This window comes from Takifugu rubripes, chromosome 14 (genome assembly GCF_901000725.2).
Source record: "Takifugu rubripes chromosome 14, fTakRub1.2, whole genome shotgun sequence".
NCBI lineage: Eukaryota > Metazoa > Chordata > Actinopteri > Tetraodontiformes > Tetraodontidae > Takifugu > Takifugu rubripes.
In genome coordinates, this window is record NC_042298.1 from 14,531,243 (window position 1) to 14,557,408 (window position 26,166).

At 53.0% G+C, this 26,166-nt stretch overlaps 1 protein-coding gene across 1 annotated transcript; it reads right to left on the reverse strand.

Annotated features, from left to right (window-relative positions):
* Positions 1-45: 45 nt before the first annotated feature.
* ankrd50 (ankyrin repeat domain 50) lies at positions 46-25,256 on the reverse strand. Its single transcript, XM_003970664.3, has 5 exons — positions 25,029-25,256; positions 22,388-23,426; positions 14,908-15,140; positions 1,612-5,156; positions 46-1,522 (listed from the first exon to the last, which is right to left on the reverse strand). The coding sequence occupies exons 2-4, from the start codon at positions 22,891-22,893 to the stop codon at positions 1,615-1,617; spliced, it is 4,281 nt and encodes a 1,426-aa protein (XP_003970713.2). The 5' UTR covers positions 22,894-23,426; positions 25,029-25,256; the 3' UTR covers positions 46-1,522; positions 1,612-1,614.
* Between the last annotated feature and the right edge of the window lie 910 nt (positions 25,257-26,166).

The following is a 26,166-nucleotide window of genomic DNA, read 5'->3' on the forward strand; positions in this document are numbered from 1 at the left end:
TGTTAAAGTTCCGACTCAGATTTTCTTGAAGAAGTTCAGCAGACGTTTCTCAGCAGTAAAGCAAATATGTTTATTCAGCACTTTAATATACATCAGAAAATTCCACCTCGTATAATACAGGAATTCTGTAAATGAAAGTCGAATGTACATGTTAAGCTATTTACAACCAACCAGGCCGTCAGATCAGCGCTGACAGACGGAAACGAGGAACCAGAACCTTCGTCCCTAACGAACCTCCACACAGCTGAGAACGTCCTGGTCCTTCGCCAGAACCAGATGCTAACGGCACTCACGAGAACCAGATGTTTCGGTTCCCTCGGTTTCTCACGGAAGGAGAAAAGTAGACAAGCGTATTTTTACAAGTCAACTTTGGCTTCACGGTTCTGCGATTTCTACCTTCCACAGCTGCGATTGGTCTTTATAGCAGGGCCTCTGGGGCCACGCCCCCGGAGCCACGCCTCCTGTAGCCACGCCCCAAACAATCCAGCAGCGATAATTGGAAACGAACCCACATTTTACACCAGATGGTTTCCGTCCGATTCAGGCAGATTATTGACGTGGTACTAGAGGCTGTGTGGGCGGAGCTAGACGGGACGATCCAGAGCGTCATTAGCTGCGAAGATTAATGTGCGTCGAGCGAGAAATCGGCATGACCCGCCATTTTTAGCCAGTAACTGTTAGCACACGTGGTGGAACGGACCCGTTTCCTGTTCTGAAGCAGATAACATGAAGACCAACCCGTCACTCCAACACCTGCAATTTAGCATCTTTTGACGGCTAGCGGGTTTTTAAACACACTGACGAAAAAAAAAAAAAAAAAAATCAAAAATCCCATAGGGACAAAATTTAAAAAACAAAATCAACAAACCTTCCGCTTTCTTTGTATTTATTCATAATGATGCACAAAGCCAACAGAACTCGGGAGGCAGCTTCTGAACACAGCACCATGGTAGAGCGTCGCGCAACACAAAACGCAGCGAAAAAAGTGGCTTTTTGTTCCAAAAATAAATACACTTGTAAAATAATTATAAACACATTACGCACAACATAGGTTTAGCACACTGATGAGGGTTAACACGGATTATTGGGGGTCTCTAGGAAGGCGGACTATCGACGCGCTAGAGGCAAACCGCTGTTACATCCTGCGATCGGTGACAACGTACTCGCGGCACATTGCTGTCAGTGTGAAAAAGAGACGGAACAAAGTAAAAAAAAAAAAGGCATTGGTATGTTTCTTATTGGATGGGATACAGAATGGATAGAACAAATGTATGTCTGTCATATTACTCAAAGTGCATACACTGTTTATTAAATAGCATTACTTTAAATTAAAATGTTTGCACGGAGGCGAACAGACGCAGGCACATCGATGCATCAGTCCAGCTAAGCCTTGAGGCATCAGTAAGGTCAGAGGTCAGAGTCCCTCCGAGGTCTCTCACTGATGAAGGAACCGCTCTACGCAGATGACAGTTGCTTTGGCACGTCCCCTACGATGTCTGCAGGACAAACGGAACCAGGACATCTGAAACGGGGGGGGAAAAAAAACCTGTTTGTTTCAGCAGAAGAAGAAAAATGTCAGATGACCCTCATCAGAAGGGTGTCATGTCTTACCAGCTACAACGGGGTCTCCTTTTTGTAGTTAAAGCCGGGGTCCGATCCGTCAATCTGCAGTTTCAGGGCTTGTTTAAGGCTTAGCTCGGTCTCCCCGATGGGATAGTTCTCCAGAACCTCCTGATGGCCTCGGTTCGGAGCGGACCGCGGCATTGACACTCTGCTGAGAAAGACCTGGTTACCCTGGAGGTGATAGTTAGGGTTGGTCATGATGCCGTTCCTCTTCTTCTCAGAACAGCTCTGCTGCTGGATGAAGAACTGGTCCTGGGCTTGGACCCTGTCCGGTCGAACCGACCCGCCGATCATGATCTTGTAGTGAGGGTCTTTCACGCCGATGTTTGCGACTGACTTGTTGAGGGCGACTCTCTTGTCGAACTGCGTCATCTCATATTCCAGGACCTGCCCTTGGCTCGGCGGCCCGTTCTTGCCTTTTTTCTTGTCTCCCGAGGCTCCTTTGCTGTTTGTCGTCCCGTTCCCGATCTTGCTTGCTTTTGTTGATTTGTGGGCTGGTTTTAACTGGGACCAGTCGAAGTCGTTGGCCGGAGACGACGGCTGCTGACCGGTGGACCTGGTGGTGGAGGAAGGGGACACGAGAGACTGTCTGCTCCGGCTGCGAGGCAGCGAGTGCTGCTGGATTTGCTCCGTGAAGGTCAGTCCGTGGAAGCTGTCGATGGGGACGGTCTGGGCCGTTGCCGTGGACGACGTGGTCCTCAAAGAGGAGTTCTTGGAACTTTTGAGGGAGTTGTTGGACAGGGAGGATTTCTGCCGGTCTACCGTCGAATCCGGAGACTCCGAGGGCGAACTGAAAGCATGAACGGGCCCGTTGGGCACGCCGCGCCCGGACAACTGCACGTCTCCTGCGCCCGTGCTACCAGAGCTGCTTGATTTGATGGTGAGGGACTGCATCTTGCCCGTCACGGCCAGCGGCGTTTTCTGCTCCATGGTGTGGACTGGAGAGGGGTTGCAGCCGTTCAGGGTCGAGGCCCCGTACTTTTCCAGCAGTTTGATGATCATGGAGTGGCCGCCTTTGGCCGCCACTCTCATGGCCGTGCGGCCAAACTGGTCGGCGTGGTTGGGGTCGGCGCCGTTTTCCAGGAGGATCTGGACGACGTCGATGTGTCCCTCCTGCGCTGCGATGCCCAGCGCCGTCGCCCCCTGATTGCACGTGTGATCCACGTGTGTGCTGCTTTCGATCAAAAACTGCACGACTTTTGTGTGTCCCTGCCACGCGGCCGATTGGAGGGCGGAGCGCTTCTCATTGTCGCAAGCGTTGACGTCGGCGTGGTAGTTAATCAGCAGCCTCACCATTTCGATGTGCCCCTGCCAGCAAGACACGTGGAGCGCCGTCCTGCCCTCGGTGTCGGAAGCTTCCACGTTTGCTCCGTTCTCGAGGAAATATTCCGCCATGGCTAAATGGTTCTCAAGTGCCAGGATGTAGAGCGTCGGGCGTCCGTCTGCATCTTTGTAATCAATGTCGGCGCCGTGGCTCAGCAGCAGTTCAACGATGTCCCTGTGCCCCTCCAGTGCCGCCACCCTCAGTCCATTCCTCCCATCATACCCCCGCTGGTCGATGCAGGACTTGTTTTCCAGAAGAATGTGCACGCAGTCATAATGTCCCTCTTGTGCAGCTAATATCAGCGGGATCCTACCGTCGTTATCGACCTCCGTGCAACGGGCGCCTTGCTCGATGAGCGCGTCGCACACTTGGCGGTGGCCTTCGAACGAAGCCATGTGCAACGGCGTCCAGCCGGCGTCGTCCCTGTGGTTCTCGTCCAGACCTCTGTCCAGCAGAGTCCTGACCACCTCCACGTTACCCTGAGCCGACGATATGCTCAGCACGGTTCTGCCCTCGCTGTCAATGCTGTCCACGGCGGCCCCCCAGAAAAGTAAGGTGTTGACCACGGAGGCGTGGCCCATTGAGGCGGCAGCGAGGAGCGGAGTGCGACCGTTGTTATCGGTGTGATCCACATCGGCACCCCCTTCCAAAAGGAGATCCACTACGTCCACGTGGCCTTCATAGCCAGCCACGAGAAGGGGGGTCATGCAATCTTTGTCACAGTGGTCAACCTCGGCCCCCCGGTCAATCAGAAGGCTCACCACGGACGCGTGACCTTTACTGGCAGGAACGCAGAGCGCAGCGACAGAGAGGGCGGTCCTGCCGTCCACGTCCTCGTGGTTAACCTCGGCTCCGTGGTCTAGGAGATGCTCCACGATCTCCCTGTGGCCCATGTACGCGGCGGCGATGAGGGCCGTCCTTCCTTCATTGTCAGCTTTGTTCACCTCGGCCCCGTGCTGGAGAAGGTTCAGCACGATGTCTTCATGTCCTCCCCACGCCGCGGCCCTCAAAGCAGTCCTCCCGTCGGCATCGGCGCAGTCCACTTTGGCGCCAGCGTAAAGCAGAGCCGACACGACCTCCGAGTGTCCGCCCCACGCCGCGGAGCGCAGGGCGGTCCACCCGTCGTGGTCCGTGTGGTTGATGTTGGCCTCGCAGCCGATCAGGCAGTTGACCACTTTGGTGTGACCCTGCCGTGCAGCCAGAGTAAGTGCTGTCTGTCCGTGGTTGTCTTCCAGCTCCATGTTTGCTCCTCTAGATATGAGCAGGTTCACCACGTCCAGGTTTCCGCTGTAGGCGGCGTTGGCCAGCAGCGTTCTTCCGCTGGAGTCGCACTGGTTCACCGACGCCCCGTTGTCAAGCAGCGTCCGTATGGAGTCTTCTCGCTCCAGGGCCTGTTGCACGATGCAAGACGCGTGGTCGTCCTCGTTGTTCACGTGAGCTCCGGCTTTCACCAGAAGCTGCAGGACCTCCTGTTCTTTAGGGATGGAGCTGTTCAGAGAGTCTTTAGTGGGAGTTCCATTCCAGACCATCCAAAGAGCCAAGTTGAAGGTCTCGATCTGCAAATTGGAATTGACGAGGTGGAGGGCAAATTCCTGCACCTCCCCAGGCTTGAGCTGCTTGGCCCGACACGTGTAGCTCATGGCCAGCATCCTGTGTCCTTCTGCCGCGTTGCACAAGTACTTTTGGGTGCAGTGTTTTACATCCAGGAGCCACTCGGCAAAACTGTAGTGAAAAAGGATTTTAGTATTCCCAAGGCCATCCACCAGCAGCTTGGAGAGAATGTCCATCTTCTTCTGAAACTCCTCCATGGTCAGAGTCATGTTTTTGGTCCAGACGGCGTGGTACAGCTCCTTGACCGTGAGGGGCCTACATGTGGCCAGGATTACGTTGAGGATGGGCTGGACTTTGGCAAACTGTTTCCTGACAAATAGTCTCTGGCAGAGCCACAGATAGAGGCCGTTCAGGGTCCCGGGGATGTCGCGGATCTCGCGGAGCATGATGAAGTTCTCCACCACACCGTCCAGCACCCGCTCCAGGTAGAGGAAGCAGCCGCTGCTCTTGATGTGGAGCTGGTTGAGCATCTCGGCGGTCTCCTTCGTAAGGTGCTGCCTCAGAGCCTCCTCCTGGTCCAGTCTGTGAAGGATGTACTGCTGCACATCCTTGACGATGTAGGCCTTGCGGAGATCATCGAGGCTAATTTTACGGAATCCTGGAGGGGCAAAAAAAAAAAAAAATTTAGAGAAGAGGAATTTTTAGCCATGTGTAGAAACACAAGCGTGTAAGAAGAGCACTGTTCCGTCTCCTCGTCAGTCATTCCCTGGACGTTTGACCTTGATCATATCCACTTATCGTGCTCCGTTGGGTAATCACTTTAAACCAACCTTCAATTTTCGGAATGCAATTATCAACAGTAAAGCTGTTTATTTAAAAAAAGCTGTCGGCGGAATTCCGGCTGCTGGAGGCAGACGTGAGCAGCAGGAGTTCACGTTCACTCAATGCCAGAGAAGAACTGAAGAAAACAAAATAGTGGCAATTAGTGGACGGTGCTGCGTCTGGTGAACCAGACAGGAAAAGGGAAAAAACATACACGAGAAAAACGGACAAATTGGGATAATTACATCAAATAATAAAAGCTGTGCTGCTGTTCAGGAGAAGCAGGACAGATTTGATTTCCATGCCTGGAGAACATCCGTGGTCTAAAATACCTCTCAGTGCTCCCAGTGAGCACCTTTAAAACCTTCAAAAACAGGGAATTGTCACACCGATGCTGGAAATGGAAAGATCTTTAGTGGGAATTCCTCTTCACAACATCTGGGACTAATGGGCATGAAGTCAACGTGCTTCCATGTATAAACAAACTGGTCATGGTTCTGCGCTCTTGCAGCATTTTTGCCAGTTATATTTGCACTTCCCGTGGTTCTCAGGGTGACTGGGGCAGGATAAAAAAAGGCTCTTTCACTGGTGCTCCCACACGGCACTACTATGACTTCCAACTGTGGGAAAAGTCTCCTTCCTTTAAATTGTGCTGGATAGACCATGAACCAACACTGACCCTTTAAACACATTTAAATCTTTGCCTCATCTCATGGTTAACAGGAAGTACTTCTGGGGGCTTTCCTGTGAAAACAGCCTTTTATCTTTGACAATTAGCCTCGACTGCTGTGATTATAGAACCCATGACGTGAATGTGCTGTGGGATGTGTCTCCCCAGGGGGCCAGAGTCCAACACACCTGGAAGCTTGATAAGCAGAGTTCCCATGCCGCTGCCGACTGTTTGGGCAGATCTGGGAGCAGCGGACACCTTATCTTCTGCTTCTGGGTTTGTTCAAGATAAGCCCGACAACAACTGTACATCTCAATAATCCCCTTTCTCTCTGCGTGTTTGCACACAAACAGACAGAACTATTTAGCTACTTCTGGCCCTGCTTTCACTTTAGCATCCATCGTTGCTAAAGTCATGAACCGTGTTGACACCTCCCACCAAACAGGCGTCTGTAAGCTTCACATCGCGTGGAATGAAAGCAGAAACTGCGGAATGCGACTGGGTTCCCATAACATCTGGATCTCCTTCATAGGTGAGTGATTCTCAGCAGCAGATGTGGCCACCAGGTGGTGCTGTTCTCCAGTTCAGCAAAGGTTAGTCAAGTCACCTGATGAGTCCACGCTATTACACTCTGGCATCAAAAAAAAGCTTAGTCAGCACGTTCAGGTCTGGAGGCGGAAGGAGCCGCGCGGGGAGGAGGCAGCTGTTCAGATTAATACGAGCTATAAAGCGGCGCTCCCCAGCCTTATACCACGTAATTGCACAGTCATTACAAAAACCCAATGACCCTAACCCACTTTCAGCCTGTCATTGTTTTCAGTGACTGAGTGCGTCTTCCTCCCTCCCTCCCTGCGCACCATTGGCTCTCACCCGGTGCACAGGGAGCAAGAAAGCAGCTGAAGGGACCAAAAAAAAGAAAGAAATGCTGGCACAGAAAACCCGATTTCAAATAAACCTCGGCGCAAACGTTAACGTAATCGGAGATCTGCTGGAAGGATCCTCGTAATCCTAATGCGAGCGGCGGTTTTGTCCTCCGGCGCCAACTTCAAGCAGCTGAGGTCGAATTTCAGCCCATCATTCAATTCCTCTTCGTCTCCTTTTGTTTCAGACCCTTAATGTTCTTTTGTTCCGCCCGAAGGTCGGACTAGCCGCGCTACGTCCTCTCACGTTCTACGTTTTTTAAAGAAAAACAGAACGAGTGCATCTCAGTGGTGCATCGACACCCGATGGACATCCTGAGTTTGGTCCAGCGGAGAACAGGAAACCCACTTAGCAAGAGCGGAAGAGGCCACCGACGGGGGGGAGCAAGTTGTGAGGTTAGCAAGAAGCTAAAAAAAGGACTCTGACCTGCAGTATTTTGTCCAATTCAGAGACCAAGAACAGCATCATGTGTGCATAAAGGCCCGGTGGAGGTGCTGATGGATCACGAGGATTCTCTCCGGGGACCTAACGAATAAACACTCTCTACATTCCACTACTCCCAGCACACGTTCTGAAGATACAGGGACCAGAAGAGGCCGGAATCTGACGGCAGGAAGCTACCGAGAGCAGAGAACACGCAGTCAGAACCATTCAAGATGGCGGATGGCGCCGAGGTCGCGAAGCTTCTGCAGCGTTACCGCTCCGAACTCCACCACAAACGCGGAGAGCAGCTGCGGCGTAACAGGAAGTGAGCAGCGCACGCACGATCCGTCGGTTACCAACACTCAGACCTTTTTCTCTTGAAGGCGGGAGCTGTGCGCCATTGCTAAGTGGGTTACACAAACAGGCCGAGTATGTGTGCGGGGACGGTTCGAGGCGGAACAAAAGCGAGTGCTAAACAAGCAACAAATGACACATTCATCAGAGTGAGGGATGCAGCTCCCGAGTACAGGCCTCGGAGCCAGCTGCTGCTCGTTACAGGACTGGACCCGGGCCAGCGGAGACAGAGCTCCACGCACAAAAGAGGGACTGTTCGCCTTCCAGATTAATATTTCAGATGACAAATGAGGGAGCATGTGAACGTCAGCTGAGAGACCAGAGGTCCGAGCCCGGGCCGGGGCGGCGTTGGAGGGCGAATCGCCGCGTCGGCGCGAAGCCGCGTCATCTCGGATCTAAAAGAAAAGAGAAACCTGAACCTGCCCGCCCTCCTCCCCGAGCTCTCCAGTAAACCCCGCTCGACAAACGTCTGCTCGACAGCTGCGCTGCTCCCCGCTCCAAAAACACCCCGGCCGCGCCAGCCTCCCCAACGCAAGTATGTGGACGAGAGCGGGCTCCAAGGGTCTGCAAACAACGGCCCTTTGAAACGGGCTGCTGCTGTTTAAACTGGGAGAAGCACAGGCGGCTTCCTTGTTTGACAACACGCACCCTCTAATTTCTGCTCCGGCGGGTGAGTGCAGACGACGCTCTCTGCGTTATCTTGCGATAAACGTGGCGCATTCGCGAGCGAGGGGAGACGACGGCGATCCTGCTGGAGGTCCACGGGATGAGGCCTTTTATGCGCGCGCTACTTTTTTTTTTTTTTTTTGGGCCGCCCAAACGATTAAACAGTTACATTTATGTTGCACTGGAGGCAGAGAGCAAACGCGCCTGCCTGCACACGCCCGCAGCTTCTGACTGCGTGTGAAATGGTTTCCAGTCAAACCTGTTGTGGTGCAACTGCACGGAGGCCCGTCAGGTGGGGGGGGGGGGGTGGGGGCACGCCGACCTCAGCGTGGTGGAGGGGGAGGGGGAGGGAGGGGTGCTTTTGAATGACAGCAGCTCATTGAAACAGTCACAAAGGAGCCCATGGTGAGGCTGCACACCTGGGCCACCGCAGCGTCCCAGCATGCAGCTGGACGCACGACTGGGAAAGTGAAAAGTGCACGTTTCACCAGGAGCGCACGGACCAAAATGGAAGCAACAGAGTATAAATAGACTAAACTTATTCCAACGGTCTCTTTGGGCATTTGTCAGTACAGCTGCAGCAACGAATCCGCTATTTTGACAGTTTTTTCTGCCCAAACTGATGAATATACACGGCGCGAAGGCCAAACAGCTCCGTGACTGGGGTCCGCTGCCCCCCCCCGGATCAAATGTCCTCAATTTTTCTTTATTTGACCTGCCGGTGACCTCAGTTAGGCTCTGAGAGCACATGTTTCTATTCACCTGTGCGGCAGCCGCTTCAGTTCAGCGCGCCAGGTTTTATTGGCCGTCAATTCAAACGAGCCATTATCTGCTATCAGCCGGTGCCGGGAAGGTCTGGAACCAGTTTGGGAAGGCTTTGGCTGGGGAAAAAAGCCAGTGGACAGGAGGAGAACTGTGGCAGCCTGGTGTGGAATCAGGTACTTGCAAAGTTATTCCTGGCATGTAGGTTAAAAGGTAACGTGGTATTTTAGCAATTTAACCCCCCTTTTACCCCCGAAGCAACCCTGGAAAACCCTGGAATTGCACAGCATTTATGCCTCTTAAAGTTGAATTAAGCTGTAATTCCAATGCCTTTAAATTACAGCAAATACCGCGGAGTCACGGTCTCACCTGAGTCTTTGAAGCAGCAAAGAGTCTCCAGAGATGGAGAGCAGGGGCACGCCACAAACCAAAGGGCATCACCTCTGGAGGAGCAGGAGAAGAAGGTTCTGCAGGGCTTCTGCAGGCGGTTTCAGACGCAGACGCTGCAGACCTGTAATTTACCAGGCTGTCAGACTGCACGCTGCTAAATTACAGTATTCAGGCCGGGATTATGGTCTTCAGCTCCTCCAGAGAGAGGCTCAACATGCAGCCTCACCGATGAAAACCCCAACTTGACTCGGCTCTCCCGATGCCTCTCTTTTTTTGAGGTTAGTTAATTAAATGTGCTGCTCTTTTAACCTGGACTTAACTGGATGTGACCTCTGCCCGGAGCGTGGAGCTCTTTCCACTGTAACGGCTACAAATTGTCCCTGGCATCTCATCCCTGATAGATTTTACTTCAAATTTAAGAGCTAATCTGCCGCCTCCGCATAAACACACACATCCAGGCCTCTAAATGATGCTGTGAAATGTCATTTAGTGGGGAGTCAGTGAGCCGAACCGCCTTTGTCTTCCTCCGGGGAGCATTCCACAGTGCTGGAGAAATAAACCGTGCTCCTTGCTTCACAACTGTGTCGGTGTTGTCAGTCAGCCAGAACAGCCCGCGCTCCCTCCAGCAGCGCCTCGCATACGGCGCACGTATAACGCGCACGCGTAACGCGCGTCCGCTCCCTCCGTCACGCTCTGGGCTGCTCGGGGAGGTGTGGCGGGGATCAGTGGCGCTAAATCAGATCTGGCCGTTGGGTGGGGAAAGGTTCAACCACCGGGAGGCGACGTGGACGGGAAGCCTCAAAGAAAAGCTCCGCCCACCTAAAGGTCGGTGGTGGGCGATGGAGGAAGACCGTTGGGTTACTTAGGAAGACTCAGGAGATGAGAGAATGAGTGAGCCCGGGTCCAAATGCCTCCCGGGAGGCGCCGTAACATTCCTCGCGCGGAGCCAAAACAGTAACTGTCTTAATTACAGCTGTGATTCACAGGGAGCCGCGGCTCTGGGAGCCTGTGTGGCCGATCCCAGAGTTCCCTGCTGAGAGAAGAACCCCGGCAAAGAAGAGAAACATCCCGGTGTTTTACGAGCGCATCGGCAGGAGCGACGCGCCGTCTCCGAGAGCTCAGACCGCCCCCGGCCCCTCAGGGAAGACCTGCACCGCCATCCTGCCCATCCCTTTTCACCTCCGCAGCGCAGATGCCCCAATACTAAACTGATGACAACAGACGCGGGTAAATAATCCCGCATCTTCCGCCTCATTAATGCTCCCGGTCGCCTCCGCATATGCGAGCGGCGCCGCCTTTGACTGGCACGCCGGCTCCACAGAAGGGGGCAGATGGCAGCCATTACCGTTGGTGACGTCCCTGCAATATAAGATGATCACACGCTGGGCCGGAGCAGATGCTGCGAGGGTGGTTGGGATTAAAATTAGACTGGAGCTGCTTTAACAAGGCCGGGAGCGCTGGGAATATCTGCGGAAAACAATGCAAACAAAACTCCAAGAACGTCTGCAGCGAGTCTGACAGCGCCGAGAGGCTGAGACGTCGGCGTGCCTGAGAGGACGCTTCTATTTCAAATCCCGTCCCCGTGTTTCCCACCTCCGCTCCGCCCTCTCTTTCCCCTCTCCTCTGCTTCTCCGTCTCGCCGCGGGCCTCCTTTTATTGGCACGGAATCTGCACGACTCCGCGCTGAAAACCGCTGCCTCAGTGTTTCCACTCTGCTACCCTATCGTGGCCTTACAGTGGCAGAGCCAGGACGGGGGGGAGGGGGGCGGAGCAAATGCCCCCCCCCCTACATAGGTCTGCCGTCACTGACCTCAATTCTGAGTTTGACCCACATCCTAAAGAAGGTTTGGATCTTCCATCGATACCAGTCAAATCTAATATATAAATGGTGAGGCAGAATCGGAGTCGTCATGTGATCGGAGCGCTGGGACACTGCAGAATTCCTCCTCCTCCTCCCCGGCAAACAGAACCGTCTTTGTTTGTGGAGCTTTGGTCGGGCGGATGCGAGGATCCCGAGCGCCTCCTCCTTCCTGCCGGGTCTCAGAGGTGTAGAAAGCACATTCCTCTCGGACAGACGCGGGGAATTACCACTGAGCAAGGATCCTGGAATTCAGAGCTTTGTGTGGTGCGGGGACACTCATCTCAGAGTAGAACCAATAAAGGAGAAACTGGCTGATTCAGATCCTGTGGGTCAGCGTGGGTCATTCCACACACCTGCAGTCATCCAGCCCCCATCCGACCAGGTTAAACTGGAAACTCCACACGGCCTCCACAAGAACACATTCCTGCACCTCTAAACAGTATGACGGGTATTTTTAGCCGCCTCCCGGCCTCTGTTTCATATGCTGAAGTCCTGCATGAATGGAAATGATTCACAAGGCAAAAGGAGGACAAGGTTAAGTGGAGGAATGTGTTTATCTCTCCATACACACCGGTCACGCAAAAGAATTTCCACCGCTGAAGTAAAAGCGGAAGACGGAGTGTAGACAAAACAAATAGAGCAGCTAAAAGCAGAGGACAAAGGTTGTGGCAGGATGCACAAACTCAACAGGATCCAGCTTCATTCTGAAATAATGCAGAGGCAAAATGGCCGAAGGTCACGTGGTCGCAGCCCCGGGGCTCCGCATTGATGAAAACATCAACTCAACTTCAGCTAAGTAACATCACCGAAAACTCCGATGATCCGGCTGGGTTGAGCTGCTCGTGCACGCACTCGGCAGGCTCAAAAATAGACTCCGACCTGCACGTGAGCGCAGCCTGCCGTCTGAACTTTGACCCCAACGGCGGAAAAGCATAACAGAAGCGAGGAGGAGGCCCATGAAAGCACAAGACGTTGAGGTTTGTGGAGCAGTTTCTATTGTTGGGGAACCGTTTGGTTGGAACCGTCCCTGGAAAAGGGCAACGACTAATGAGCTGGGGGGTAATCTGAAATCTCTCTTTAATTACGCTGCATCGACAGCGTCCACGTTCGTCAACTTTGTGCACGTACACACGCCGACCTTTAATCCTGCTGCCGTCCAGCATTTCCCTCCAAATCCAACACTGGATTTTTTTCCCCGGTTGCCTGACGAGTTGGAAGAGAAAAGTTCACGATTCCGAGAACTGACGTTAAGTTTAAAAGGAGCCTTTAAATAATTAAAATGGAGAAACGGGGCCCTCGCGTGTCCTTCAGAGCTTTAAGATGGAGGAATCTCAGCTTGGCTCTGATTCCACTCCACAGGTTTCCATTTCTAGCTTGATTGCCGGGCAATTGGAATAAAAGCTTCCCAAACGCTCGGCCGTCATCAAAGTGGCAATGAAAGAGAGGAGAGAACCAGTCTGGAGGAGAGGAGATGATAATGTTTATCAGATTGTTCCAAGAAAAAATTCCTTTCAAACAATATCAACGGCTGGTTGTCTAGCAACAACCGCTCAGAAGTGGCTGAATTAGCATTTACGGCTATTTATACACATACGTTCCTCTGCTGTCACCCCGGAGTGACTCTAAAAACACAATCCCAAGATTTGGGTCCGATACAGCGGCGGCGTTAACACACACACACACACACACACACACACACACACACACGTGCGCGCGAGCGTGCGCACATCGTGAAACACGATTTCATGCAAATTGCTGCTGAGAGGAAATCAAACATAAAACTTTTCCATCTGTGTCGTGCGTGAAGGTTGGGGATGATGTGAGAACCGGTCCTGGATTTCATCGAGCGCCTACGCTGGCGCTTTGATGGTGATGGCGGTGGGTTGTTTTTTTGGGGGGGGGGGGGGGGTTTGGGGGGGTGTTACGGGTGAGCCGGAGCGCCCCCAACGCCCCCTCCCCATCGAGCTTCTCAGCTAACGTTTCACCGCCATTTACGGTCCACGCCACCAAAGCGTGATCAGCCAGTCCGGGTCCACCGGGACGGATCCGTCGTGTTCTGGCTGCTTCTCTGGAATCCGTCCTTGACGTTCCGACATTCGGGAATATTCGGCTCAATCTCTGAATCCGAGGTCATCGTATGGAGTCAGTAATTCCACAACAACCCTGGCACGGAGGGTTTTACCAGAGGACCCAGGTGACCTTCACATAAACATGCTGGTAAACAGAACTCAGCGACCTAAATGTGTGCAGCTCTTCTAACTGGGCCAAAGTCATTTTTCGCTTCCTTTGCAGCTGGAATCCCTGGGCTCAAACTTCCAAAATAACATTAAACAGCTGACTATTCCGACATTAAAGCCACAGGAATCCCTGAATCCATCAGACTTCACAAAAAAAACCTAAACGGTTGTATTTTCCATCCCAGTTAAATGCCTCTTATTACCAGAACCGGGAGAAAACCCACACGTGTACGAGGATTCGCCTCCACACAGAGAAGACCGACCGGGACTGGAACCCTTAACCTTCGTGCTATGAAGCTACTGTGCTAACAGTGCTGATTAAAACCCCATGAAGCAGCTCAAATCCTAATTGGCGAGACCGATGGAGCTCTTCCTGGTTTATCTGCGATGACGTCGGTGAAACGAGAAACAAGACGAACTTATCGGAGCTTTATTCCAGCCGTCTTGGCCGCGTGATCCGTTTCAAATCCATGTTTGTTGCCAGCTAGTGTAAAATATGCCTACGCACCTCCACCAGCGTCCTTCTGGAACTGAGCCAGAGCGTGAACTCACGCCCACAAACGGCCCTTTGGGGAAAAAAACCCAAAAATACACAGACTGACTTCATCTCGCCGTGTTCCGACCAAGCAGAAAAGACCAGGAGGACGGTAAACTGGCCGCCTGTTTCTCTCAGGCCCTTCACATTCCCAGCGCCGCTGCTGCCGCTAAGCTATTTTCCCCCTTGTATTTCCGCATTGTTAGCGACCGGTGAGGAAGCACAAAGGCAGCGGAACGTCACAAATCCTGGGTGCTGGTTCTGTCGTCTGGTTCTGTCCAGATTCCACAGGAATAAAACACGGAAGCATTCGGGAAAACCGTCCCGGCACCAGCATCTAATGAGGATTTAACGCAGGGTGGCCAGTTTAGGCAACACTATGGAACATATGGGCCAGCGACGGGCTCCTCCCGTCTCATCTGGACCGCTGTGGGCGTTACGTAACCAGGTCCAGAAGCTCCCACATGCAGTGGTTTCTGGGAGAGGTAACATGGGTACACTCGGCGCCGCGGCTCTGTGGGGGAGAATTCCTCCCACACACTTAGGTCCTTGATTAAAGCTGTGCCAGCTCATCACCGCAGAGGAGGCAGCCAGGAAGTTACCGGCCGCTGGGGGAGCGCGGCAGGAAGTGCTGCGGGCCGCTGGTTGGGAACGGGGGACCCTGGTCCCGAGTTTAACTGTCCGGCTGATGGAAACGAGTGTGAAGCAGCACTGATGGCTCCAAATATGGAGTCTGAGCAAGGACCGAGGGGGGGGGGGGGTGCTTACCCGTGAAGAGTTTGGTGATGGCCTTGTTCTGACGACGCGCCGAGCAGACGAGGAGGAGCCACGGGGGCAGGAACTCGTGGTGGCTGGCCAGGAGCTCGGCGATGGTCCTGGGGGAGCCCGGGGAGGACCTCTGCTCTCCCTCCCCCAGCTGACAGCCTTCGTCGATGGAGTCCACCAGCAGGAAGAGTGACTGCTGGGGGGGCTTCACGCCCAGGAGAGGCAGGAGGACACATCTGTGGACAGAGGAGGGGCAGATGTCACCTGACATCCTGTTACCGACCAGCGTTGGACAAATCGGCAAAGGCCTCAACTGTTTACGTAAATACGTTTAAAAAAACAAGGAAGAAACCGAAGTTCTCGGAGATCTTGAGTCAACATTGGAGAACAGTCGTGGAGGAACTTGTTTTCACCTCCCCAGCGAGCAAGAGAGGCTTTTCCTCCCGTTCCCGGTTCATCCGTCTCAAACGGTCAGAACCGTAGGCGTTTAAATGTGCCTCAACCCAACCCCAATTATATCCATTAACAGACTGTGTGTGGAGGATTTAAGCTTGCAAAAACAAGCAGAGCAGAAAGTCATTTATAATTCAGCGCGGCCTTTTTGTCTGCTAGAAAAACCGGCCCCGGAGCGTCTGGAGACTTCACTGTAGGATTTTACTGAATTCAGGCCAAAGAAAAGTTTTTCAATGACTCCGATGATGCCGCAGAAAAGATGTCAAACCCACAGCGCGAATATTCGTGCCTGATAAACGGCTCTGAATCAGTTCTGACAAGAAGAGACGCAGCCAATCACACACACACACACATACTAGTAATCCTACCTTTGTGAGGCCCCAACCCTAAGCAGGTCTTTGTGAGCCCCTAACTGAAACCCCAACTATACCCTCATTAACTGTAAACACGACCCCCGTGCGGGCCTCTGAATCTGTGCGGGCCCAAATGTTCAGTTGCAGCTGTTTTCCGCCGCCGGTCAGGCATCCGTTTTGGAAAATGTCATTTCCCAAGACTTAGAGCATTACGTCCGGCTCAACAGGCCGTGATGAGGGATCAGAGGAGTCGATGGTAGTGACATTTTAATCTGGGTCTAGGTTAATTAAACATTTAGAGAAGGGCTGAGCGAATCATGTAATCAGTGCAAGGGCCTAATTTAAGAGGCGACGGCAGCGTCGGGGCATCTGAGGTGGATGTCACGCAAATAAAATCGTTCACCTCCCTCAAGAGGGGGATTAATGGAATCGACGCTGGTTGAGAACTTGGCCATAAAAGTCCAGAATAATGTTTTAAAGTGGCTTCTCGTGGCTGTTCTACAGCCTGTCAACGAGCCTGTGGCCCTAAAAGCCATTTTCTTTAAAGCGTCCACAGATTCAGGCCAGCTTTTAAACGATCCTCACACACCCCGAAGCAGAGACGGCCGAGGCCTCCCCAGCGTTCTGTCCGTCCACACTTGTTGAGTTCATCCCTAACTTTCCTCCATCATTTACAATAGAATTAGAACCAGAGAAAGACACAAAAAAAAGGCTGCCTGTTCGTGTTATTTTGACTCAAACACATTTAAACCCGTGCAAAACTTTATGATTTACAATGGAAAAACCTCCTTGGTGGCAGTAAAAGTTGTTGCTATTCTAGAGAAGAACAAACAAAAGTTAATTACACATTAAAAAAAATCTCTAAAATTCCACTCATTCCTCCGGCGTGCGGACAATGGGCGGCTGAACCAAAGCTTCTATAAAACTCTGCCTTTAGACCTTTGTCTCTCCCCATGTCTGAATACTTGACAGGACAGAAATCAGAGCTGAAATGGTCCCGAGCCTTTGAGAAACACAGTCAATCACTCATTCTGGCCACTGTGGTGCAAAGAGAACCTGCAGCACCATCTGGGAGCCTAGCCAAAAGGAATGTCCATCCACGGGGGTGCAGTGTGTGTGTGTGTGTGTGTGTGTGTGTGCATGGTTGCATCAGAGACCGTGTCGCCCACTGAGACAATCAAATCCACAGTGACAGCAAGTGGGCAAAACAAAGAGTCATTCTTCTCCCACAATTCAGCGACTCTCAGCCTGTCACAGGCTGAAAAGACGACGGACGCGGACAAAGAAAACTCGGCGTGACGGTGGAGGGAAGCTAAGCCGGGGGAAAAGCTGATTTAGTGGGCCAGACGAACGTGGAGCGTACCTGAGCCAGGAATGAAAGTGCTTAAGCCCACACACGGAGGTGCTGGACAGTTGCACCAGCTCTTCTGGTGCTCGCTCCAGCCCTCACGGCCAGGGGTACGGGAGAGAGAGAGAGAGGAAGAGGAGGGAAGGATGCACCTAATGCACCCGCCATCTGTCGTGTCGTGTTCGCGGCGGCGGCGCCCGCTGCTCCCGCCGTGCAACGCGCAAAAGTGAGGCATTTAGCCGGCGTGTCCGTGCCAACGGGGCAGCGCTGGGCGCGGAGCCAGAGGCCGGGGAAATTTACACCGCTGGCTTTATGGAGTCAGCACAAACCCCGAACTCCACCGCGGCACCGGCGCTCCGCTCGTTAGGAAGGAGGGGGGAATACGCGCTCCGCTCCGCTCCGGGCCTCCGCCCCGGGCCTCCGCCCCGCCCCCGCTCTCCTGGGGGGAGGAGCTCTGCAGGACGGCTGCTCAGCTTTGCTGGAAAGATCTGGAGCGAACGGGGACGCCGTCCCTCCTGTCCTGGTGTGTTTCCCTCTGTGAGTCCTGCATCAGAGCGAACATCAGCACCATCAACGTGTTCGCACTCGTTACTCTGAGGAGGACACGAAGAGTAGGTGGGGGGGGTGGGGGGGTTCTGGAGCATCCCTCCATCAAGAAAACTCCAAATCTGATTTCCATTAGTGTTCCTACAGCTCCGAATCAAATCAGGAAGCTGATGACAGATGTTTACACCCACGGGTGCCTTTAATCACCCGACCCTCTGAGGACCCCCCCCCCCCCCCGCAAACATCAAAAAACACAGAACTGGGTCTCAGAATGTGTCCAGTGGATCATGTCAACGAGTCTCGGAAAGCCACGCATCCCTGCTGACATTAAAATACTCATCAGACATCCCAGTGAGAGGTCGCTGAAGAACATCTCCTCCATCTCCTGTTATTGCAGAAGCAGCTACCCCCCCTCCACCCCCCAAAAAAGGAGATGAGAATCGAGCCTCTAGCTCCGCTGCATATGTAAATGCGTATGTAATGAAACCAGTTTGCTCTTCCTGTTGTCAAACAGCAGGAAATGGCAGTTGATGGTGCGTTCAAGGACCTCCGAGTGTGCAGATCTGGTTCTGTTCTGCCTCTTAAAGGTTCCACATCAAACCTTTTGAACCACAACCTCATCAGCAAAACAACTAAGGCCGTTTACAGCTTCATGGATTTTTTTTTTTTTTGGGATCGATTCTCTGGATCCAAAGCGGACGAATGATTCCAGCTGTCCGAGGAGCATGAGCCAATAATGACCTTTAACATTAAACACTCGCACTCCTGTGACGGCACCCGAGGGTCCATCCAACATGCTTAATGTTACATTTGGCGCTAATTTCCCCCAATGCCCCCACACCGAACACTCAACCCTGGTCAGTGTTAAATCCGGCCCCCGGAGGACGGTGACGTGCGTGTCGCTGCGACCTCGGCCTGAGCTTTACGTCTCCACTCGTCCTTCGTTTCGGGGCTCTAGTTGCAACATCAAGTCATTTATGACTTGGAGCCCTGGTGTAAACACACAGAGCACTTCTTTAACGACCGACGTGCATTCCTCGGATCCCCGGGCTCTTCCCAGCCCGGGCGAGCTGTGCATTCCTGGCCCGCCACCCAACACTGTCAGAGGAGTCTGAAATTTCATCCCTCCCCTCCCCGCTGCTTTTTCCCTTCCAAAAACAACCCCTCCCGCCCTCACGCTCCGTACTCGCCTACGGAGGCTCAGACCTTGGAGATCGGAAAAAGAGTCAGGACAAACGCCCGTTTAGGGTCCAACATCAACGACATGGACGCTTTTACTGGCCGCTTTTATGGTTTTGGGGGGTGGGAATCTGTGATGTCACAGATTCGAACGCACCAATCCAAGCGGGGCGACGTCGGAACGACCCCGCGGAGGCGTTTGCTGGACCGCCGCGGAACCACACCAAAGCAAACGGCTGCGCGCCAACTCAAACCTGCCGCCATCCTGCATTTTCCAGGACCAACTGATGCTTGTACAGTTCTTGACATTATTTGAGGAGCGTTAGCTTTACGTTAGGGCGCGCGCGTCGGCAAACATGCCGTGCTTTTGCCTCCCGTACGGACCCTTACTGTCCTCTTATGTCACCCAACCGGAGCGGCGCCGCATGGGAGCCTGGTTTATGGCGCGGGATGGCAGCAATACGACCGAGTTATGGGCCCATTTACGGACGCACACAAACAAACCCACGCGCGGCGATGGCGCCATGAACCAGCCGCTGCCCCGGTTCTGCTGAGTCATGGCTGCAGCCGCGCCGGCGTTGCTCCTCTGGCCGTGACACACCGACTCCGGCTGAGCGGCGGAGACTCTTCTCCAGTTTTTAATCAGCTGCGGGTTTTTCCGCCGCCGTGCGCCACATGAAAGGCGCAGGGTCGTTTTCATTTAGCGTCCTTTAACCCCAATAAGGGAGGGGGGGGGGGGGGCGCCCACACGGCCGAAAAGTCAACACAAAAGAGCAGAAAAAGCTACAAAGCTCCTGGTTATTTTTGGATTAAAGCTGCTAAAGGGCGTTTTAACCTTTTTGTTTGTCTTGCAAGACACCGAAGGCAAACGCAACAATCCGGGGAGAGACGGGCGAAATAAATTGGAAAAAAAAAAGTAAAATAACAAATAAATGTGACTGCTGCTGTCCAAAGCGCCACAGGAAGGGCGAGCTGGAAGGGAGAGTCTCATCTCCAAACGGGCCGCTGATTGTTCGTCCTGGCAGTCTCAATGGAAAACTGGCATTCCCAAACCGCACACGCGCCAGTCTCAAATGGAATTTTCCACCAGTAAACGAACGGGGCTAAACTGGACTTTATTAAAGGTCATCAGTAAAATAAAAGGTCCGTCCCATCAGCAACAAAGAGACCTGTTGCCTTTGGTTAGACTCACATGACTGGGTTAACTCCACCTATCTGAAGCAGCTCTTTGTCCGGAGGGTGTGGAATGCCGAAGGGCAGGAGGCCGACTCGTTGGCTGAAAACTCAAAAGGGCTGATTTAAAACCGGGAGAACAAAGATGCTGGACGCTCTGCGGCTCCATCCGCTCGCTAACGAACCTGCCAACACAATGACAACAAGGCTGCGACCCCGGAGTCAGAGATGGAAATGACTTTGACCCGTTCAGGCAGCCCAATTCCCAGTGACGGAGGCGGTTATCCGAGCGAGGCGGAGGCCTCCTGGATCGGCCCGACTGTGGGCCGCCACCTTTGCTGACAGGCTTTTGCTTTGCTAGCACATCACCGCAGGAATCAACGGGAAGATGCGGAATTAAAATGAACGCTAGGAAAGTTGGAGAGGTGTGGAAAAAAAGAAAATCCATAAGATATTGATTTTCCATTGAAACAGCTTAAGATTTAAAGACGCTCCTTCAGGCACCTTCATAACCAAAACATGTTTCTTTGCAGATGATTTATAGATTAAATCAATGTAGGGATAAATAATTGATGCCGCTGTCGTTTAGGTGCGTTTTAACGCCACTTTTGGATCGTTTGTTCCTCTCCGTGATCCATCGTTACTGTCCGGTTTGCTTCTCCTTTCATTACATTTAATTCCCCACGAGTCAGTTAAATTATGTAAACTCAAACTGCTGAATATGCAGAATGTTAAATTGTAGAAATGTCCCATCTAAATGTGTTTGGCCAGCGTTTTATTTCTATTTATGACATCTGGGGGGTTTGTGGGAATGTTTAACCAGATTAACTGAGTTAAATCCCAGTTAATGTTGGAGGGAAACTGGATCTGACCTCTGCTGTCTCTGTGGGAGAGAAAACTTTTGATGTTTATTTGTAACTCCAAGAAGGCAGATAAGAAAAATACAAAGAATTCACACTCGGAAGCATTTTTAAGGGTCTCCACCGGGCAGTTAATCATTGAAGAATATCGGCCAAACGACCCAAACTGCTCGGAATTCTGTGGATTCAAGGACGTGAAAACACGCGTCCCAACTAGTCCTGACGTCACCGGTGTGTTTTTACTGCTAACAAACCGCTTGTTTGCCTTTGATGGTGAAGAAGACCAGCATCACCCCCCCCCCCCCCCCCTCCACCACCACCCACCTCCCCCACCCCCCCACCCCCAACCAGATCTCCGACTAGACGGAATATCGAAGATTCCCTGTGCAAATGTCGGGCTCACAACGGAACGTGAAGACGAAAATACACTTTTGATGCAGCGGTGGTGTCTGGCGGGGCCCCGAGGGAAAGCTGACGTCAGCAAAACAACGGACGCGCCGCCGCTTCGTGACCCGGCGGTGACCCGAGCGGGTCGGCGGCGCCGTGCGAGGACGAGCGGACGACGGCGGCGGCGCTCGCTTCCGCCACCGCTGGGCTCAAAAGGTGCGTGCTCAAAAAAGATTTGCCTTGCTGAACGTTTGACCTACTTATCCTTCCCTCCCTCCCACACACACCCTCACACACACACACCCTCACACACACACACCCTCACACACACCCAGTCCCTTTAAAGCCTCAGACTACAACAGTCCATCTTGGTCGGGTTACATGCCCGGGCAGGGCACCCGGAGTCTGACTCTACTGTACTGCACTTTCACACGTGCACGGCTCCCTGTGCACGTTGTTATCATGCTGGAATTTCGAACTATTCTCATGGATCCTGACATTTTAAACTTATTATTTCAGCCGTATCGTCCCAATTTTTTGGATTTTTGGTTTTTTCCCCCCAGTTATTCCATTAACATCAGTGACATTCTTTAATAAAAAAAGACTTTTAAGTCCCTCAAAAGGAATTCCCACCATAAAAATAAATCTTTTCTTGAGCTCTGAAGCAGTTAAAAGCATAAAATCTACTTTAGTCTTTGGCTGTTGGCAAACCAGCTGCTTCCTTCGTGCCAGAAATATTAATTTCAACCATCTGTGGCTTTAATTGTGCAATATTGCTTTAGCCATTAAGAGCATCAACGGCATGAACTGCTTTATACGTTGGGTCCCCAAAGGACGCGTGGATGTTGAGCGGACGCTCTGCACCACTTACAGACCCAACGACTCGTTTATGAGGGCGGGTAAGACGTCGCCGAGTCGTGGCCCAATAAAGGTTCTGTTGGCTCGTTTAGAGACGCCGTCAATATCAGAGCTGGAAATCAGCTGAGCAAACGTAACGACGCCTGAATCCGAGGCCAAGCAGGGACACTCCCACCAGCGGGGGGGGGGGGGGGGGGAGTGTAACCGCAACATAAGCTGCAGGGGCGGGGCTGTGTGAGGAGGGGGGAGGGGAGCGCCAGGGGTCAGGAGGGGGGAGGGGTTTGGGGTTTTAGCTGAGATCACCGATCATCCTTCGGCTCCCTTACCGTTTGAAGGCTTCCGTGGGGTTCCTCTCGCACTCCCCAGGCTGCAGAGTGCCGTGCACGGCCGGATCGCGCACCTTCTCCTCGTACCCCGGCACCAGCCCGCTGCGGCAGATCTGCGCCACCAGGCTCTGGACGAACCCGCCGACGGACAGCGTGTCGGCGTCGTCCGCCCGGCAGAAGTGGTAGGCCAGGCCCTGCTGCTGGAGGCCCCGCTGCGTCCCCTGTGCCGACGTGGGCCACAGGAGCTCCGTGCACACCGCCGTCTTCCCGCTGCCCGGCCCCCCCACCAGCAGAACCCCCCAGGAGCTACCCGGCTTCGCCGAGCCAGACGTCAGGGTGCCGGGATTGGACACGCCCCCGGCGGGCGCCAGCGGGGGCTGCTTGCTGGGAGAGGCGCCGGTTCCGCTGAGGTTGCTGGTTTTCTCCTGGAGGCAGTGCTGGATCTTGTGGAAGACCCACTCCCGGCAGTAAAAGCGCTTCCCCTGCAGCAAACTGGTTTGAGCCATCTTGATCTAGAGCTGCTGTCCCTGCTCCTCCTCCTCATAGGGGTCCCGCCGCGCCGCCTCTGGCGATCTCAACTCCAAGAGGAACAATCTCAGCGCCCATTTCCACAGTTTGAAATGTCAGTGACGTCCCCGGTGTTTGCGTTCGCGCGGAAGTCGCCGGGGAACGCTCAGACGGCTGCTGCAGATGGAATATCTAGGTCAACATTCAAAAAAGGAAGAGGGGGGGGAATCAGAATCCAGGCCCAAAACGAAGGTTTTCCACCAACTTTTTCCACAGCTTTCCCACTGGTCGAGGGCTCCGTGTCATTGTGAGCGTGCTGCTTCAGCGGGGCATGGCGGGGCATGGCGGGGCACCCGGCTCCTGAGCGCGCCACCGTCTCGTGCAATTAGCCATGGGAGCAGCCGAAGGGGTTCTGCTGATGCATGTCAGGCGCTACCAGGACGGGCCGGGGTGCCTTTCCATTACATTACCAGGGAAGAGGCTGCCAGCGCGGGCTCATTTTCTCCAATAACACTCCGGTCTGGGCTCCTCCCTGTTAAACACACAGAGATTCACATTTAAAGGCTGGAACGAGGGAGCGGCCGATCACTTTCACCCATTTTTAATCGGATCATAACAAGGATCTGGAGACACAAAACACCTCCACAGCAGGGATTCTCCGCCCGGCCGGAAGTAATTCATCCGTGTTTTATGGCGCTCTTTATTTCAATCTAGTCCCCATCATGATTCAGTAACAACCAGAACTCATTAACCCGCTCAGCCACCAGATAAGAGAACGGGAGCAGGTGACGGCTCGCTCCGGCGTCACCACAGGAAAGGTGTCACGCGATGTGATCACCGTTGTGTCATTAAGCCCGGAACCGGAAACTGGACTTTAAACTAAGGAAAATCAACACAGCGAGAGGATATTATGACATCAGAGGCGTTTATTACATTATATAACCTGCCGCATTTCTCTTAATTATCCATTTATAGCCTCACAATAGCACAATTCCGCGCAACAATCTCGCGCAATCATCATTTACTCGCCGTCCGTCTCGATGTTACACCGTGAAAACGACGCATAAGATGAGAAAATTTGCTGTTCCTGTTGCTTAGCTACACGTGTTGTAATTTATTCATGCATATCCTGGCACAATAACCACCAAATTTAAGTAGAACGAGGTGATAATGGAAGCATCACCGTCTGACTCGGGACCCCTGACCAGATCCCTTCAGTTCAGGCCAAATTTGTGCAGAACGTAACTTTTCCCCCCACAGGGAATCATTTCCCGTTAGTCCCTTAAGTCTCTTCCTGGGGTGGGAGGTGTGCATGCCAGGCTGCCATCCTCCACACACCACTGCCTGCAGCCCTGCAACTACATTCTTGGCAGGGGGTTCATCCAGTTTCTCCAGTCCATCCACTGATTCCCCCCCTTCCTTCCTATGAGGCTTTAAATCCCAAACAGTCCACATCCGTCCTGAACTCTGCATGTGTGTGTGGGGGGGGGGGGGGTGGCTGGGTTCAAATCAGGACCAACCCCCCTCTTTATCCTGCACTTACAGCAGGTCATTTGCGCGGAAGGTAACCTCACCTTAAAGGGGCTTTAACGGCTTTTTACGGTGTCGATCCGCACGCACGGCTCCGCGACAGCGTGCAACCGCGTTCAATCACAAGCTCCAAACCGAGGGGGGGAAGAGTTTAAGCTCGTCCTTCCTCCGTCCGCATGCTGCTCTGCAAATAAATGCAAACACGACCGAGCGGCACGCACTTTGTCACGCAGCCAAACGCAGCGATCGACGCGCACGCACTTTCGCACCGGCCCGGAGCTCCAGGAACGCTCCATTCGCCGCTCGTGCGCGGAGGCGGAAGCTACAAGTATTCACCGACCCCGCTGCGCGTAAAGGCAGCACAAGTCTTTTGTATGAGCAAACCTCACCCATTTCAGATGGGATACCGTTTACACCTCCAGAGAGCAGGGGGGGGGGGGGGGGGGGGGGGGGGGGTGCAGCCCCCCCGTCCGGAGCAGCGAACACTCGCAACTACACCTAAAATAAAGCCAGTTGTTGCCGTCTACCGGTTGTCCGTTAAAGCGCATTTTTTAGCCAATTCACGGTTTCCGCTGCAGTTTTGTGTCGGGGTTTCCATCCTTACCTCCTGACGCTCGCTCTCTCTCTCTCTCTCTTTTTGGCTGTTTGTTCAATTCGGGGCTGCTGCCGCGTCCGTGGACTCGGTCCCGGCTCCGTCCACGCTGAGGCGGGGCAAAGCGACAGAATTCAGCCGCCGACGGTGCGCATCCGAGCGGCGCTGGCGTCTCCTGGTCGGTCTCTTTTCCTCTGGCGGCGTCGGCTCCTCCTGCAGCCCGACAACAGCTCCACAGCGAGCCGACTGACTCTCCGCCTCCGAGCACTCTCCGGTCCTCCCTGCGCCGCATGCGACGCACACGCACGAGCGGCGCAAGGCCATCTGGGACTTGGAGTTTTACGATGACTCACAAAAAAAAACCGCGACAAAGCTTTCTATGGAAACAGTGTTTTCATGTGTTTCTAACGGGATTCATACTATTCAAAAAAGAATGAACGATGCTAAAAAGTACGATCTGGGGCAATGTTTGATTTTGAGAAGTAATTAAACACGCTAATGACGTAGCATAAAGATCTCAGAATCAGGTAAACTGCGCAAAGTGATTTAAAGAAAGGAAACACAGCTTTAAATGTTATCACCGTTACAGATAATATAAGCATTAGTCTGCATGGACACACTTTTTGCATAAGCATTAACATAAAGTATGTGTTAATTAAATAACGATGTGACCATTTAGATAAATTAAAGTATGTTTTCTCTCTGTTGAGTGTTTCCCTAGGGGTGAAAAAGACCTAACAAAACAATCAACACGACAGGAAAACATGTTTTTGGCTCGGTGTATCCGCCTTTGCTAGCCCACCATTTACATCCCGGGCGAGGTGGGGACGCTCTGGGACGTGGTCGTAGGAGCTGATGGTCATGGAGATCAGACTGTCGGAGCCTCGGAGGGCGGTGGACGACCCAAAGACCGAGCTGAAGAATTCTCCGTTATTCCCAAACTTGGGGCCTCCAGGCCTGAAGAGCAGCAAGGGTGAAGTTCTCCTAAGTCTGTCCAAGATCAACCTGATGGACAAGGTGAAAGTATTCAGTAAGGCTTGACCATGAAATGTGACTGTTTATGGAAATGTAAAGAGTTGAGGGTGGATTCATTTATCACGCTGGTTTTTGTCAGCTTGTCCCTTCATTTTTGCACTTCTGAAGGCCTGAA